The 16,928-nt window shown below is 39.0% G+C and overlaps 1 protein-coding gene across 2 annotated transcripts in view; it reads right to left on the reverse strand.

Annotated features, from left to right (window-relative positions):
* LOC102518431 (EGF-like and EMI domain-containing protein 1) overlaps window positions 1–16,928 on the reverse strand; it is a 497,761-nt gene that overhangs the window by 439,281 nt on the left and 41,552 nt on the right. For both annotated transcript variants that reach the window (XM_032484700.1, XM_032484705.1), the window contains exons 2-4: window positions 6,413–6,545; window positions 3,844–3,953; window positions 2,338–2,442 (exon numbers count right to left, since the gene is read on the reverse strand). In XM_032484700.1, coding sequence (XP_032340591.1) covers window positions 2,338–2,442; window positions 3,844–3,916 — 178 coding nt within the window. In that variant the 5' untranslated portion in view covers window positions 3,917–3,953; window positions 6,413–6,545. The remainder of the gene's footprint in view (window positions 1–2,337; window positions 2,443–3,843; window positions 3,954–6,412; window positions 6,546–16,928) is intronic.

Below are 16,928 nucleotides of genomic sequence, written 5' to 3' on the forward strand. Positions count from 1 at the left end.
AGAGGAATATACAAAAGAGTATTCAGAAGATTGTAATCTAGGGCGGGAAGAGAAAGTTGGATGGGAAGAGAAGAAAAAGTAACGTAAGAAAAACAGAGGGACATTCATGTCAAAACAGTATATATGATCTCATTTAATTAAAATTGCATATATTGTCTAATTATCATATATTGTATGACTATGACTAAATATACATTAAAAAGTGACCACATGTTTTTCTAAGGGCACAAGAACCATACATTTTTACTTTTTTATATTGTATATACTGTTAATTTTTAATAATTTAAATTTTTTAGGATTTGAATTATTTTTATCATTTGAATCGTTGTTTATATAATTTGAAAAACAGTGAATATATATATGTATATATACACACACACACACACACACACCATATTTAGAGAGAGTAATGTCAATCAGACCAAGGATTATACACTCATAATTCAGAACTCAAATCCAGCCATTGGATAAGAGACAGGTTATAGGCAGTACCTCCAGACTATAATCCACCTGCTTGATAGAGTATGTATATGCCCTTTCAATTACATTCTTTTTAAAAACAGTCTTTTCTAATTTTCATTTTTGATCCACTGTCAAGACTCAGTTCATGTCATTCATTCTTAACTGTCTTGTAAACACATTTGGACAACAACACTAAAAAAGGCAATGCAGACTCCTAATGGTATTCTGTAAGGTTGGTCTCCCCCAGTGACTTATGGAAATTTTTGGTATACAAACAAACTTGTGGAAAACACACACTGATTCTGCCTATGTTTAAAATAATCCAGTATTTTCACCAACACAAAACTAAAAACTACAAAATCTAGCTACTTAATTACTTTGGTAAATAAAAATTGTTAAGAAATTGAAATAATCAAAATATTCAAGTACTGATGTAGAAAAATAAAGAATAAATTAATCCAGGTGTAATTTCTAGGTCATTATCATTACCATATGTCTCTTAATTACCTCTCCCCTCAGGGACTTGATGTTTTGCAAGATTTATTCTACTAAAACAAATGAATTAATAAAGTAATAATTAATTACTTTTTAAATTCTTAATGAATTAATGACATGTGTTGAGCTACTGATCAAGACGAAGAAACCAGTGTTGCCCACATAGTTGAAACAATTACTTAAGGGCAAATAATTCAATCTCATGGATCAACATACAGGTCTGTCAATGTCTTAAAAATAATGGGAACAGTTGAAGATACACCTCAGATCTCAAGGTATACACTGCCCTCTATTTCAGAATCAGTGTTCCATTGTCAAAGAATAAATTGGTATTGAAAATTGGCTTTATTTTAATTCACAATTTTTTTTTAAAAAAAGCAAACAACCTAGAAAAAGTATCAAGATTAATTTACAAGAAAAATAGCTTTTAAGGTGACCCATGAAAAACGTGAGCCTGAACCTTACGCCAAGGGCAGAGGAGGCAAATGGACATGAGTGATGAGCTCTCAGCAACCTTCCAATTCCACTGACAAAGATTCAGGTAGGGATAAGAGAAGGCAAACACATCAGCAGAAGGTAATTCATACGATAGTTTTGTTAGTTTTTTACACCTATTTCTTTAACTTCTATACAATAGGTTTTGTTTTGTTTTTTCTGCCTTGCAAAGATAAATGCAGACGCATTCACATTCTCTGGAGACCAGAATCAGATGATCAAGTCAAAACAACTCCTTTTGAAACCACCCAATCTCAGAGCAGATACAGTAAAAGATAAATCATTGGCCATTTTGAAGATTTCCTGTACAAGAAACATCTTAAAGGTACATGTCCAAAGCTGACAGTTGATTAAGCTCCATCCTTGAAAACTAGGTTACCAGGTTTTGAAACTTTGAGAATCATGCAAGTGTCAGGTTTTTCTGCGCTTTTTTCTTTTTTAAACAAAGGACACTAAAGTAGTAAATATCACATCACACTGCATTTGTCTTAATACCCACTTTGTTTATTCACAAACCACATAAATCTCACAAAAGAATACTATACCAGCGCTTCCAAACCATGGCTCCGTTAAAGATTTAACATCTGAGGTCAGAAAGAGGTTTTCTTATTAAGCTGCCATTTCCTTTACAAAATAAGAGTATTCTGTACTTACCGCTACCCTTTGAACTCTGATAGTGAATAATTAAAACTAAACTGCAAAGCATAATTTGTGAGGCTAAGTACTCTGTAGGTTGTAGGTTTTTGCTTAGTGGCTCATTTTAAATGCTCACCAGTCCCCGGAGGGATAACTCTGCCATTAGTCAGAATCGACAAACATGACCTGTCCCCAAAAGCAAGGCAGACAGCATCAAATCACAATAAAATGGCCTTGTTGGCGACTCACCATATTGACATCGGGGTCCCTGAAAACCCTTGGAACACTGGCACCGCTGGGCTTCACCCTCTGAGTATCTCCTTCCATTGAAACAAGTCCCCATTGCAGAGACAGCTAAAAGGAAGGTGGACAAGGAGGTGGGGGAGAATGGACTTGAGGGAAAGAAAGAAAATCCCCAAGGCAAGCACCATGTTGCTAATATAGATGTAATCTAGAAACCTGTACCAGTTCCTCCATAGCCCCTCCGTGGAAAACAGTGTTTTCATCACAAAGTAATGCTGTCTGAATAAAGCCTTGTAGAACTCTGTACATGGTAACTTCTACATCACTTGAAGCTTTGTAGAAATGCCCCATTCCAGAGCTACTGAATCAGAATCCACATCTTAACAAGGTACTAGGTGATCTGTATTCATATTCAAGTTTGAGTAGCACTCATCTAAAGAAAATCCATGGAGCATGTGATGGTGTAGCCAAAACAATATAAAAAACCAGCAAGAAATACTAATACCAGAGGCAAAAGACTGTGCTAGATGCCATACAACAAGATAAAACTTTCATCTCACAGTCATTAATTTCCCAGACTGTGTAATACAGTTGAGATGATATCGCGGACAGATGGATGCGCTGAGCTTAAATCAGCCAGCTGCAGTGGCCCAGCCCTGCGTGCAAATACAGTGACCCTTGTGCATCCCTTCACATTAAGCCTGCTTAACATGGGAAGCCTGAGGCCACTTCACTAAGCTATTTCAAGAGCAGAAAGCACAGTGGGGAAGGAACCAGGATGCCGACAAAGTCCCGAAGATGCAGGATAACAGAAAAGATGAATTGTTGTGCTGGGGCGCTGCACTGATTGCAACACACCGAAGCATTTTAAGTGACTTCGCAGTTACGGTAAACACACAGGTAAAGGAGTCTCTAACTGGAGCCGTTTCTCCTGGCATGGATGAACTATACAATGCCACTATTTCTGCTGCTGGAGTGCTGTCAAACATACTCCATAGGTTCTGGAATATCCTCACCAGAGGTTTAGAAAAGGACCGCACACCTCATCTTAAAAAGTAAACTGCTTCCAGAGTTCTGCAATTAATCATGACAAGCACAAGTCGAGAAATCCCATTTAGATTTAGTACGGTGATTTCCCTCCGGACTTTTGAATCAACTGTGGATTACAAATGTGATGATATGGGAAAGGGGCAAACAGAAAAGGGAGATGGACATCAAGGTGTAACCTGTCTGGCTTTAAATAAACTGTCTTTTACATAAGGAGACAGAATATAAAGCAGCCGTTCTACGGGTTCTGATTTCAGACCTATCATTGGAAACACTTCACAGAAAGGCTTTTTGTGCATTTTTGCACATGTTGTGTGTGCATTTTCAGTCCAAAGAGATGCTCTGAATCTGTGGTGATTCTAAAGATACCTAAAACTTGACAGGCATGATATGATTGAAGCCCAAAACAGAGTAAAACTGTTACTCCTAGTGACAGAGAGTCAGACAGGAAGAATTACAACTTACAGCGGAGGCAGCCAGGTTCACTGTCCCGCCAGCTCCAACCAGGGCAGCGCCTGTAGATGGTCTGCTGCTCCATGCTGTATCCTTGTCTGTAGACAGTGTAAGACCAGGTCCTAAGAAATACAGAACCTAGATTAGTCTTGCTTCCTCTAAAGGCCAAAGCTGTCATCTTAAACCCACTAAAAACTTCTCCCTTCAACCTAAATCCTCCCATTTATACACAAACACACAAATATATTATCTGTATATGTTATACATGCACGCATGCACTCACACACACCCCTCACTAAATATGTAACCAAGATTCAATATAGGTATAGTTATTGAAAATTAACAGGGACCTCCAGACCTATAGCAGAAACTATCCTAAGAGTTACTCAGGCTATCCAAAATGAAACCCCAAATTATGAAGAGAATAATGAAACCCTGCAGGATAACAAGGCACATGCTTTTCAACTCGACAGTGAAGGCCCCTCATATATTGGTCCCACGACAGCACGCATTCTCAACAGTGGTGACATCCCCCACAAGGGGGAGGCAATTAGTTCTTGGGTAGGAAGGGTGAAAAAACAATCTTAGCTAATACAAGAGTCAGTGGTCCTACAAACCTGCACAGTACATAAACAGAAATAAAACGCATCAGTGTTATTAAAACTTCATGGGGAAAGGGGATGATTACTAAAATTTTTTTAAAGTTTACAAAGGCTCTTTTGTAGGGGGGAAATGACCAAAAAAGGCTGAAAAGGTTGAAAACACTACACTATAGCTATTTGTGCTGACCTCTTAACAGAAAAAAATACCAAACATCTCTAAACTGGCTAAACTTCCTTTCTATCAAATTAATGTCATATTTATTCTTCATCCCCAAAGCAGTATATTCACTCCCCCTCACATACCTATTCCCATATCCCCAGCCCAAACCTCCTCATTCAAAGTCAAGGTCAAGTTTCACTTTCTCCAACTTTTCTTTCCCCATCATGTATATCACTCTTTCTCTCCTCTCAAAAGTAAGGCTTAATGGCTATACCATTTTTTATGGCACTTAATTTTTCACCATCTTGAAGTGTCTCCTAGTATTTCTGGATGTGTATCTCTCCAACAGGGATATAAGTCTAGGTGAGCATACTTACATACAAACCAAAGGGATACAAGTTTGGGAAAAAGGCCAAAGATCTTTTAACACAGCCTCAACTCCAAACTCAGTGTCATAAATATCTGCTGAATAAAGGAATGTATAAAACTACAAAGCTCTTGAAAATAAAAATATAAAACACGTTTTCCTCATTCATGTTTGCTTTCTCAAGTCTGAATGTCTACAGGTAGTGAACTTACTTTGGTTCAGTCTAATATCAACAATGGTTAAACCTCTGGGAGGAGGACCAAAAAATCTACGTGAAAAGCCATTTTCAAAAGCAGGTTCTCTAATGAACAAACGTATTGAGTACCTACTATGTACCAGGCATGATGCCACATGTGTGAAATACGTTTTCAGTGAGTCCTCATAATACCCATGTGTGGTGGTATTTTTCTAACTTTACAGACTGAGGCACAGAGAAATAGAGGAACTTTCCCAGTGCTATACAGCTGGGAAAAGTCAGGAGAGGCTTTCCAATTTAAACTTCATTTAAAGATCCAGAGTTTAGACTAACAACAAGAAGAACAACAAAACTATTCATCTGATAAGAATACAAAATGTATATGTAAATATTCACAATTATACATGATGCAGTCTTATTTTATTTAGTCCTATATTATCAGTGTTCTGCCATTTCTATACAATGGCAAACCCAGTTATCTACAAATGTCCTCAACTTTCTTTTAGCAGTAGTAGTAGTAGGAAGAAGGAGAAGGAGGGGGAGGGGGGAGGGAAAGGGAGGGGGGAAGAGGAGGAGGAGGAGAAGAATTCATTAATCTAAAGCCATGCTTTTTTTAACTTTAAGTATCCTGAATTCAGACCAAATTGATTCATTTATATAAAACTTGAACCCATTAGCGACTATTTGTATTAAGAGGTACTTAGATGTTTCATAAAACTATTTTAAGACTTTTTTTTTTAAATCCTTATGAAGCCTTAACATAGAAGCATGTACTTGCTTTGTCTCTCCTCCCCCAGCCAGCTGAGTGAACCCTAACTCAAAGGCCATAATACAGGTAAGAATCTCTAGGTTTCAAGGTATTACAAGAGAACCAAGGGCAAGTCAGATGGTGGTTCACAACCGTAGATGCCCTGGATCCAAGTCATGGTAAATTTAGCAAACCAACACAATATTCCTTGTTTCTGTCAGCCTGCTGACTTTCAGCTTTCAGTAGCCTATCTTGTCATGAGGTAAAATTAGAGGCATCTAATCCACTATAGCTCACATATAAATGAGGCCTCAAGTAAAGTAAGAATATATCCTGTTCCTAAAGGAAAATATATAACTCAGAAAAGTTCCTGGTGGGTGTATCTTGTGCATGTTTATTTAATTATGTAATTATTTTCTAAAATGTCTTGGGGTGAAATCTTCAGATGCAGCTGAGGCTTTGGTTTTGATTTTGAGGAATTAAGAGGAAATAGCAGAAGCACTCTTACCTTCCTTCATAACCCACACACCATCTTGGGCCCGTGCAGCCGTTTCCAGGTCTTGACGGTGTGTGTGGATGCTTGGACACATGGGTGTGCAAGTCCCACCACCATCAGTTTCTGTTCTTCACAAACATTTGGCCTTAAAAAAAAAAAAAAGAATAGTAATGCAATAAAAATAGATGGCTTTATGTTTTATTCATGAATCATTTGTTCCTTCATTTTCCACAAAAAGCTTGTGGTGACTTACATAGAGAAGGAGAGAAAAACACAGGCAATGAAAAAAAAAAAAATCAGGCCCAGGGGAAAAAAAAAATCAGAATAGATTTTTAAAACAAGGGAAAATTTAGAAAGACAAATATAAAAGTCATACGTTCCCATGTGCTTGAGCAAATCGAGGTGCAAATGATGTTCTGAGCTCTTTGGTAGCCAAAATGTAAAAAGACACACAATTGCAAGATTCTCAATATCCATAAAGAAAAAGCAGGCTGATTCATCAAAAGAAGTTAAATTTTTCCTGGAAAATGTTTCTGAACAATATTTTCCATTAGCATGTTTAGTTAGTTCAGCTTTACACATAATGCTTGTTTAAACACAAATATTTTTCAACCAGCACCATTCTATCAGTGTTTCCTTATAGGAAATTTATACAAATTTAGAAGATTTTAGACATATTAAGCTTTAATTTTTAAATGCATTGGGCTAGATAGCACCTATCACCTGGGGCATCAGAATTAAATTCTATTGTAATTCGAAGAATGCTTTCCTTAGGGAGGAATGATTTACTAGTCCATACCAATTGTCTCGCGTTAGAAAACAATACTAATTATAATTAAACTTTTCATACATTCAAAGTCACCTGCATGCCGTACACTGACCTTCCTAAGGTCAGACTTTGATGTTCTTTTGTGCCATCAGGAAACTCCCAGTCTAGCTTAGTCTCCATAGGCACAATCTGCTGAAAACAGAAACGAGTTCCTGATTCAGGATTCTAGTCTGTCCCTAAGCAACTCTGAACTTGTCCAGTGATGACACAGGACAAAAGCGTCTGACAGTGCTTCCCGCACTAAAACCCGTTACCTCATCCTCCACAGCCACCGTCCCTTTCTGTGATCACTTCTTTCTGTGGTGCTAAATCTCACCATCTGATTTCACTTATAGTCCAATTCTCACTTTCAGATATATTTCTGAAAGGTGAATTTTTGGACTGTTAACTTCACCTAAACTGAATAAAATTCGTGTTGAACGTTATTTATGAGTTTGCACAGCACACTAATGCTTTAGGTAAATACTGTAATAAAACAATAAAGGTATAAGTTCACATAAGTCAGGCATCCAGCAAATCATCAAGAATTGGGCAGGGAGCCTAAAGAAACCCTATCTTTTAAATGCCATATTAGACTGTAAACTGCCTATACCTAAACTGTTATGTAGGCTTACCTGTTTTTTGAGAGCCAACTAATTCCAATTAGAACGAGCTCACCACACATTTGCTTTTTCGGTCAATAGTTTGAAAGCTTACACCTCATGAATCCTTGAACTCTATTTTGTAACCTACTTTTTATCTATTATTCTATTTAACCATTCATCCAGTCATTTATCCATTCAACAAATACTTACTGTCACCCACACATACCAGAAGCTTCCCCTCACACTGAGGTTTGAGTATAAGTAGTTTACTTGGAAAGCGCAGAAAACACTAGTAAGGAAATGGTGAAATGAGACAGAGAAAGAGAGTCAGCCAATAAAAACATTCATTAGTAAGCCAGCTAACAATTCTAGTGACAAGCTCCCTAAATGAGTGAGGGAGCCGGGGCATTTATACACGAATTCTTATCAGTGATTGGTCGAGGCTACATCTTCTCCAGCATTTCAGGCAGAAGCACAGGTAGGCAGAGTGAGCGTCCAGAAGCCAAAGTTTAAGTTTTCAGGCACGGAAATGCAAATGCTGGCAGCTGGAAATCTGACAGGTGTGCAGTGATGAAGGAGAGGGACATGGGTGCTGCACTGACGGTTTCAGCAGCAGAGTGTACCAAGGAAAGGAAGTCCACGGTCACTTGGCACTATAACTGAATCATTTTGCTGTACACTTGAAACTAACACTGTAAATCAACTACACTTCAATAAAAAAAAAAATTCTTTAATTTAAATAAATAAAAGGAAAGTAAGTAAAAGCACCTAAATAAATACAAATTGTGAAGTGCTAAGATGGAAGCAATCAGGGGCTGAAACAGAGATAAAGGAAGCTTACTAAGATTCACTAATTAGGAAAGCCTCACTGGGAAAGCTGACACTGTGACCTGAAAGGGTGAAATGAAAGAAGTCAGCCACAGGAGAGCCAGGGGATGCCATTCAGGTGGAAAGAAACACAATGAGCAGAGGCTCTGAAAGGAGAAGACGCTTGGCCTCCAGAGATCTGAAAGAAGGCCAATTTGGCCCAAGTGATGAGAGCTTGGTAGGGCAAATAGGGTTTTTTCAGCCTGAGGAGTTTTGATGTTATTCTCAGGACACTGGAAACCACAGAGAGTTTATAGAATTTTTATTTCTGGTCTCATTTGCTACAGATGGGACCTGGAGATGGACCTGTAATCCTCTCTGACACCAACTGTAGCTCTCCTCCTTGACAATGACTTAGGCTGTATCTGTTCCTGGGCCCTACAAGCTAACCACCCAGCCCAAACCAGCAATTGGCCTCCAAATCCCAGGAATCTCTCAAGCCTTTCTTAGGGTTTTCCTGATTCCTACAAAGAAAGAAGCCCCCAGGGGAAAGTTGTACCTTCAGGAGATCCAAAACCAGCAGCACCAGTTAACAAGGAAAGACACAGCACAAATTTTATGCATCGTAAGGAAAATGTATTAGATTAAAGTTTCTAGAAAATCACATGTAATCCAGATTGTCACCAAGTAAATTCTCTGATAACATCATAAGAAGCGTTACTGTGACTTCAGAACTTCACATATTATACAACTGAACCATAGTTAACAAGCAACATAGTTTTGGTTGAGATGAGTTTATTTTAGGTTAACTCATGTTGGGAATGTTTTGGTAAAGCAGTATCATCCTTGACTCCCAAGCAGATATGGCTAAATAAAGTCAGTCACTCGGTTATTCTGCAGGTGTCCTGAGTGTGTTTCAGTTAAAAAAAATTAATATTCTTCCTTAACTACAAAAGCCAAAATTTCTAGCATTTAAAAGAGCCTGAACAAGGAATAAATATAGGGAGTCAAGTTTGCCACTAAGATCCTCCCAGATATAATCACTGCTAATGATCTGATATATTAATATCCAATTCTTTCTGGGGACACACAAACATATTTTTTGCATGCATGGGTTCACAGTCTACTGTTTTTTTATACTGTGTAAAAAGTATTTTCTTAACTTAGCAAACAAAATGGTATGAATATTTTTCCATTTTGAAATTTGTAGAATTATTTTAACCCTTTTGATTTTTTTCCAGAGTATGGGCTTATCAGAATAATACAGCAGAATTCATTTAGCCAGCAACCTACTGATACACATTTAGTTGTTTCTAAGTTTGTGACTATAAGCAACTGATGTCAGTCTCCTTACATAAACAACTGAATTACGGATCAACTTTTTTTCTTATATTTTCTTATGAAATATTTGTTTCCTCCAAGTCTTTTTCAGTTCAAGATTTCTTTTAGTCTCTTCCTTTTATGCTTTAGGCTTTCTCAAGGATCAGATTATTGCCGCCTGTCTGTATTTAAGCACGAGGCACGGAAGCTGACTAGGAGTTCTGTATGATAGAAAGGGCTTATAACTGGTGGGCTCACTGTTAGGTGATTAGGGGTGAACTTTGTTTTTGAGAAGCTCCTGGATGCCCATGTATGGAAATCTGATTTTTAGGGTCATTCAGTTTTTCCAGAAAAGTAGCCCCAATTTCCTGCCTGTGGAAGCAGACAGCTTGTGGCTGGTGCTTGGGGACCAAACAGTGGAAGGGAGTCCTGCTGTTTTTAGCCCATATTCACCCCTGGGCAGTGCCAGTCTGCACCCTCCTGAAGCTTCTCTGGTTCTCATTCTCCAGAGAAAAGAACCAATCCCATTTCCCATTTTCTCTTTCTCTGTCGCTCTCTCTCTCTCTCTTTCACCACCCCACCTCCCCAAGTGGGAGTAGGGCACAGCTATTTGTCCAGCTCTGCAGTTTGGAGAAAGGGACCTGGGATTCTACCAACTTTACATACAGCCTTTCAAACAACTCTCAGCCTCCAGCCCCACGCATCTCCCCTGTGTGTCACTTGCCTCCACTCTAAATGCTTAATGCTGAGCCTCTCCAGGGTTCCCTGTGAAGGGACCAACGACGTGCCAGAATGCTATAAAGATTGCATCAAAGTGAAACTATTTGAGCTACAGGTGCAGCAAGAAATCTTTTCTGAACTTCTCCTTTCTGACTGAAGTAGAGATTTACCAGAGTCGTCTGCCACAAGTGCCTCCCCACCCAGCACCCTGGGGAAGTCTCCCCTCACAGGGGCAACTGACCTGGGGAAGTGGGACATTTCAAAGCTAATCTGTATAAACAAACCTCATCAGAACCTTGCATCCTTTGAAGTTCTAAACCCTCCCCCCCCCCTTATTAAGCCAGTATATAAACCTTTATCCCTAGCTGTTCAGAGAGCTACTCCCTATAGAGTTTCTCCTATTAATCTTTCTGTTGTCAGTTAATTCACGGGCCCCTAAACACTTGAACCTAAGCTGGTAGAGAAAAAGATTTTCCTCCCAACAGTTTCAACAACAAGGGCTGGATGGTCGGAAATCCTCGCTCACTCTGGAGACGGCAGCTGAGCTCTTGGGATCTCTGACCAAGCTGGCAAAAGTAACCTTTCTTACTCTCAGACTCTCAGATCTCTGCTTGGGGTCCGGTTGAGCCAAAGTGCTAAGAGCCTCTTGTCTTTTCAAAAAGAAATTTTCCAAAATTTAGATTTACAGGAGAAAACTTTCCGGTTAGAAGTAGCCTTGTCCTTTAGGTATTGTGACTCTCACTTTGGATCTTCCAAAGATAGCCACTGTGTTCTGTCTTTTTGTCACTGTCTTTTGTGCTGGTGCTGGTGTTTTGCGCTGTGATGTCTAAAAGTGTGTCTTGTCATAAGAAGGACAGACATAGCACAGAACACAGGCACAGACTCTGTAAGCCTATGCAAGCCACCATCATATACTGGTGAGTCTGCGATTCTCACTGGACCAGTGTCTGGTTGGACAAATTTGCTCTGGGTCACCAATAAAACCAGATGAGTTTTCCCTTCTGTCTCAATTTTGTGTCCTGAGAGCTCGGCTTGGAAACAGAAGTCCTTGCCTGCAAGGACACTGAGATTGTCAGGTCTGTGCTCGGAGGTAGCCAACCATGAGGCTGGGGGCCCGAGACATGAGGTGCACAAACAGAACTTCCTGCCAATCACTGCCAGTTCTCAGAGAGGTTGTCTAAGCCTACGTGCTAAAGGGTCTCAACCCATAAGGACCCTTGTCAGCTCCTTCCCCACTGCCTTCGTAGTGCTGAGACTTCTCATCTCCCTATCGCCCAGCTGGTGTCATGATTAGCAGGTCTGTGATTAGAGGTGCCTCACTTTTGTGGGAGACTGGAACGAAGCATTCTCAATACCCATGGCAACTTGGTTTCCCTCATTTCAGCTACAGTGGGTGTGATTTTTTTGAATTACGTAGGCTGAATCTTCTGAGCTCTCTTCAGAGAAACCTACTGTGTTCATGACTAAGCCACAAAAAGGCTTACTGGCTTGAGTCACATTTGGAATGGGTATACCTATGCGGATCCTAACAGTCAATGGTCACATGGATTCCTTTAGAAAAACTTTTCTATTTAAAGGATTTTTAAGAGCTTTCATGCTAAACAAATGTCCTGTTAGTACCTATAGGAAATAAAATGAAAAGAACAGAAAAAGTATCAAAGTTGCCTAAAATACTTGCTTAAAACAATTGAAGAGCAGAAGTCATTCCAACTTTAGGCCCCTGGCTCCCTTTAGGGATTCTCAAGGGACTCAGTGACCCCCAAAAGCAACTCCCTGAGGCTAAAAGGGAAAAGGGGGCCAATTAGAAACAGACTGGATGTTTCATCCACTCGGACAACTTTGGAGACACCCAGATGGCTACTTGTTGTCTCTCCAATCTCTTGCCTAAATTTTATTCTACAGCCTCCATAAGATTATACATCAGGGCAAAAGGAAAAATCTTAAAAATCTTCTTTGTAAATATTGGCAGAAAGATTTTGCTCTCATACTGAGCAGGCAACAACTTGTTCCATCTGTCAGAAAAGCAATTAAGATAAAATATAAAGTGGGGCAAAGTCTAGAACCAACTCTTATTAAACTAGTGTATTTTGCATTACCGTGCAATGCCTGACTCACAGCTAAAATCTTAGAATGAAATCCATAATATCTCTATTTGCATCTGTTTGTCTGTTTATATTTGCTGTATGTTACGTACATGTGGTATTTTCCTACGTCTGGATGGCATTATCAAATTAATTCATAAAATCCCTTAAAAGAGTTCTATTATAATTGACTTAGAGAAAAATAAGCTCTTTTATAAACTAAACATTTCTAAGCCTCTGGGAAGTATAGGAACTATCCCAAATATTTTTCAAATCCATGTGATTTGGGTAATCTTTGGTAAATAAGACTGGTGCAATATTGTTATTGGTTTAATAAAAATGGGTTTGTCTTCTGAGATATCAGCATTGAGTATAATACAAGCATAAATTTCATTTTACCAGGTTTACTAGTCAAATAAGCCAATATTATATCTACTAGACATTTAAAATTATAAATATAATAAATTCGATTTTAATCATATTGGGTCATTATTTTGAAAACTTTATTTTAAGAAAAATAATGTTTTATGATATGTCTGCCCCAAAATCTTTTTGGTAACTTGTAGCCTCAAAGTGATGGTAAGTTAAGTAATAGATATTCATTAAGTAGCTAAATCATTTCTAAATAGGATCAAATGCTGACACATTCATTATTCAGCTTAAGTTAAATTGTATTGTACTTTGGACTTCTTATTTGTATTCAATGTAAAGAGGCCAAAGATATGAGTCTGTAAATAAACATAATCTTTTGCCACATTGAGATATTGTACTATAAAGAAGCATGTATCTTTAAAATTGTGAGATGGTATATTCGTAAATTTTGCTAACCTGCTACAATATGCTGATACATGACAGACAAGTCACAGCTCTCTACTTCCTAGCTTTATCTGTAACAGGAAGTTTTCTGTATTAGTGTCCTCAGGCTGTCATAACAAGATTCCACAGACCAGCTGGCTTAAACAACAGACATTTATTTCTCCGTAGTTCTGGAGGTTGGAAGTCCAAGATCCAGGTGCCAACAAGGTTAGCTTTGGCTAAGAACTCTCTTCCTGGCTTAACCACAGCTGCCTCTCACAGCGTCCTCACAGAGCCTTTCCTCCGTGCGCACACACAGACAGGTCTCCGGGGTCTCTTCCTCTTCTTCTAAGGACACTAGTTCTATCAGATTAGCATCTCTCCCTTATAACCTCATTTAACCTCAATAACCTCCTTAAAGATCCTTCCTCAAATATGCTCACACTAGGAATTAGAAACACATAAATTTGAGGGGGGGGTCTCTAACAGTTACTAATTAAGTACTTAACAGTTACTAATGACAAAAATAAATCATAATAAAAACGTGAATAAAAATACTAGAAATAACAGAGCGAAGGAAAACCACTTGGTATGAAAATTATACAAGGAATGAAGGATGTGTTACTGCTAAAAGAAAAAGGAGAGTAATTATGTCCTAAAGTCAGATGACTGGTTGTCCCACAATGAGAAAGAAGAAAAGAACAGGACAAAACCTGAATGGTACAGAAAGATGTACAAGATTTGCAGAAAGGGAATTTTATGTTGAATGGTCAAAGCTGGCTAAGGTTGAATGGGTTGATTTTTTTATACTGTTTTTAAAAATGAGGTTTTTTATTAATAGTACCTGAATGCAAAACTAGGGCTTTGGTTTTCTCTCTCTATTTAAACAACAAAATTTTCTTGGGCTATTGGTCTGCTCTTAATAAGGGATTGTAAAAACTTTCTGTTCAACCTTTAAGTAATCTGCCTAGAAAACAAAGATTCTGGGTCTTTTCAGAAAAATTTCCTGTGTTGTCATTATCATGTTCTTGGCTGCTTAAGAGAACCAAGTCTTCTCACTATTGAAAGAGCTAAGTTTTATCTCATTATCTCGCAACTTCCAAGAATTGCTTTTATAGTCTTTCATTGTCATTTTGTTGAATAGATAACCAAGTTTTGTTTCAGAGCGACTTACGATCCTATTTAATCAAGTGTTCAGACTTGTTGGCATTTTGCAACTTTGCTATTTTTGCCTTCTCAAAGTCAAATCCAAAATAAAATCTTGGTCTTGAACTGACTTTGAAATATCCCAGAAGGGCCCAGAAAATCTCAAAGGATTTGTTCTTTCACCTTGTGAAAAGAGAGATATTAAAAATTAATTAGGTAAGTTGAATTGCATGAAAATTATTATCAACTAAGAAAAGATGCTTACCCTTTCCTGGCTTATATTTGTATGGGTAAATAGTATTAATATAAGTATTCAGAAATTGTATGAAGTTCCTAGAGATTCTCACTATCCATGGTATGTCCTGGTACCGTTTTGCCAGCTAACAGAAAACAACAGGAAATGGTATCAGTCATAGCTCCAGTTTTCATTTTAAAATACTGCATGTCTCAGAAAGAACCAGATGTCTTTGCCAACTGCATTATTTTTATAATGAACTCTCATGAGATCTTTAACCACAGGTATTTTAAGTCCTTTCTCAGCGACGGATAGTTACTATTTTACTCTGATGCTTTCCTGAAAGCTCCAGCAATCAGCTACAGGCCAGGGTGTTTAACTTAACAAAAAGGAACTTTCCTAAAAACCCAGGAGAAAGGACTATGCCAGGTACTCTGGGGTAGAGGCTGCTGGTGGCATTGCTTAAATAACTTTGAGATCACACCACTGAACTAAGTCACGATTTCTACAACTCTAATGGAGAAGCTGATCGGTTCCTGAAACTGCTAATCCAGGATCAAGCAGAACGAGAATTACATGGGACTGAATGAACTATGTCATAAAGGATGAGTGTGGCTTTTGTTTGAAATATTGCTGCTGGCTTTAAAAACCCCTTCTCTTTTCTCTTAAGCTATCTGTAGCTTACAATTTTGTACATTATACTTTTGTACACAAACGAAGCATTTAAACATTTATCTTTTTCTCTCTGCCTGATCCCTCTCTCACATTCTTACCTCTGTTGGATGGAAAATATTTTCTATATTCTCTGTCCTCAACATTCTACTTGATCTAGTTCTAAATTATATTTCTAGTATTTAATGGTACCTTTACATTGGTAGGTGCATTCTTAGAAGTACTTAGCATGAGTCTCCTAATGTTGTGGAGTCTTGTGGTCCATGGATGTGTGAATCAAAGTTGGGAGACCCTGTAGAAAAAGTTCATAAAGTAGGGCTTGCAGGTACCAAGTTGCAATAACGCCATTCAATCTCAGTTCAACACAAACTGGGAGGGTCACTTTGGTTTCGTGCAAATAAGACTGAGAGGAGAGAAGAGGAAGAAGCCCACGTAGCTACTGATCACACACCCAACCAGAGAAGCTGTTGGGCATGTGGACCATGGGCAGGACCCAAAGGGAAACTGTGCAGCTCCTCTCTGAGACGATCCTCAAACAGACTGGGCTGAAGATGACTAGTTCCCCCAAGAACACAGGGCACCTAAAATAGAGGCCACCAACTTCAGACAGAACCAAGCCAAATCCAAGTAATATCAGGCACCGCCTCCACGACTAGCAGGAAGTCAGCCTCCTTCACCTCTTGCCCTGACCCTTCCCAAGCCAGGAGAGCTGGGACTGTCAGAGGAAACAGGAGGAAAAGAAGATGCCTCAGAGCCAGACTACAATCAGCCTTGGCCCCAGCTGATCACGTCAAGCCACCAGGGCTACAGTTGTAGCTTGGGATGGCAGAAAGGAGGAGCCAGATTTTGGAGATTTAAATCTGAAATTGAGCTAGAATAAGTTAAAAAAAAAAATGAAAGTGACTGGAAAACTTGGGAATCAGCTAGTGACTTGTAAGGATGGGAAAGAGGGAGGCAGTTTAACATAACTGAAAGTAACAACTAGGAAAAAATAATGAGAAAAAAATAAAAACAGTCCCATGTTATACCCAGCACACTGAGATGTCTTCCATATCAGTGACTCTGGCTGATCGGTAGTTCCTTCCACCTGTCTTCCTGGACACTCAGTCCAGAGCCAGTTAGCTCCGAGCTACTGCCCCTAAGAGATGGTCGGGCCCTCTAGGGACCTGTAAGCCAAGGTAGCAGGTGACTTGGTTCAGGTCCTGGTCACAGGCTGATTCTGTTCCTCCCAGTGCTAAGCGCACAGCTTTCTGGAAATCACTGTCCCAGGCAGCAGCTGGTGGAAGGAGGAACGGCCACGAAGGGATGGCTCCTAATTCTTTTCTCCTCCTGCCCCTCA

This window comes from Camelus ferus, chromosome 1 (assembly GCF_009834535.1).
Source record: "Camelus ferus isolate YT-003-E chromosome 1, BCGSAC_Cfer_1.0, whole genome shotgun sequence".
Taxonomy (NCBI): domain Eukaryota; kingdom Metazoa; phylum Chordata; class Mammalia; order Artiodactyla; family Camelidae; genus Camelus; species Camelus ferus.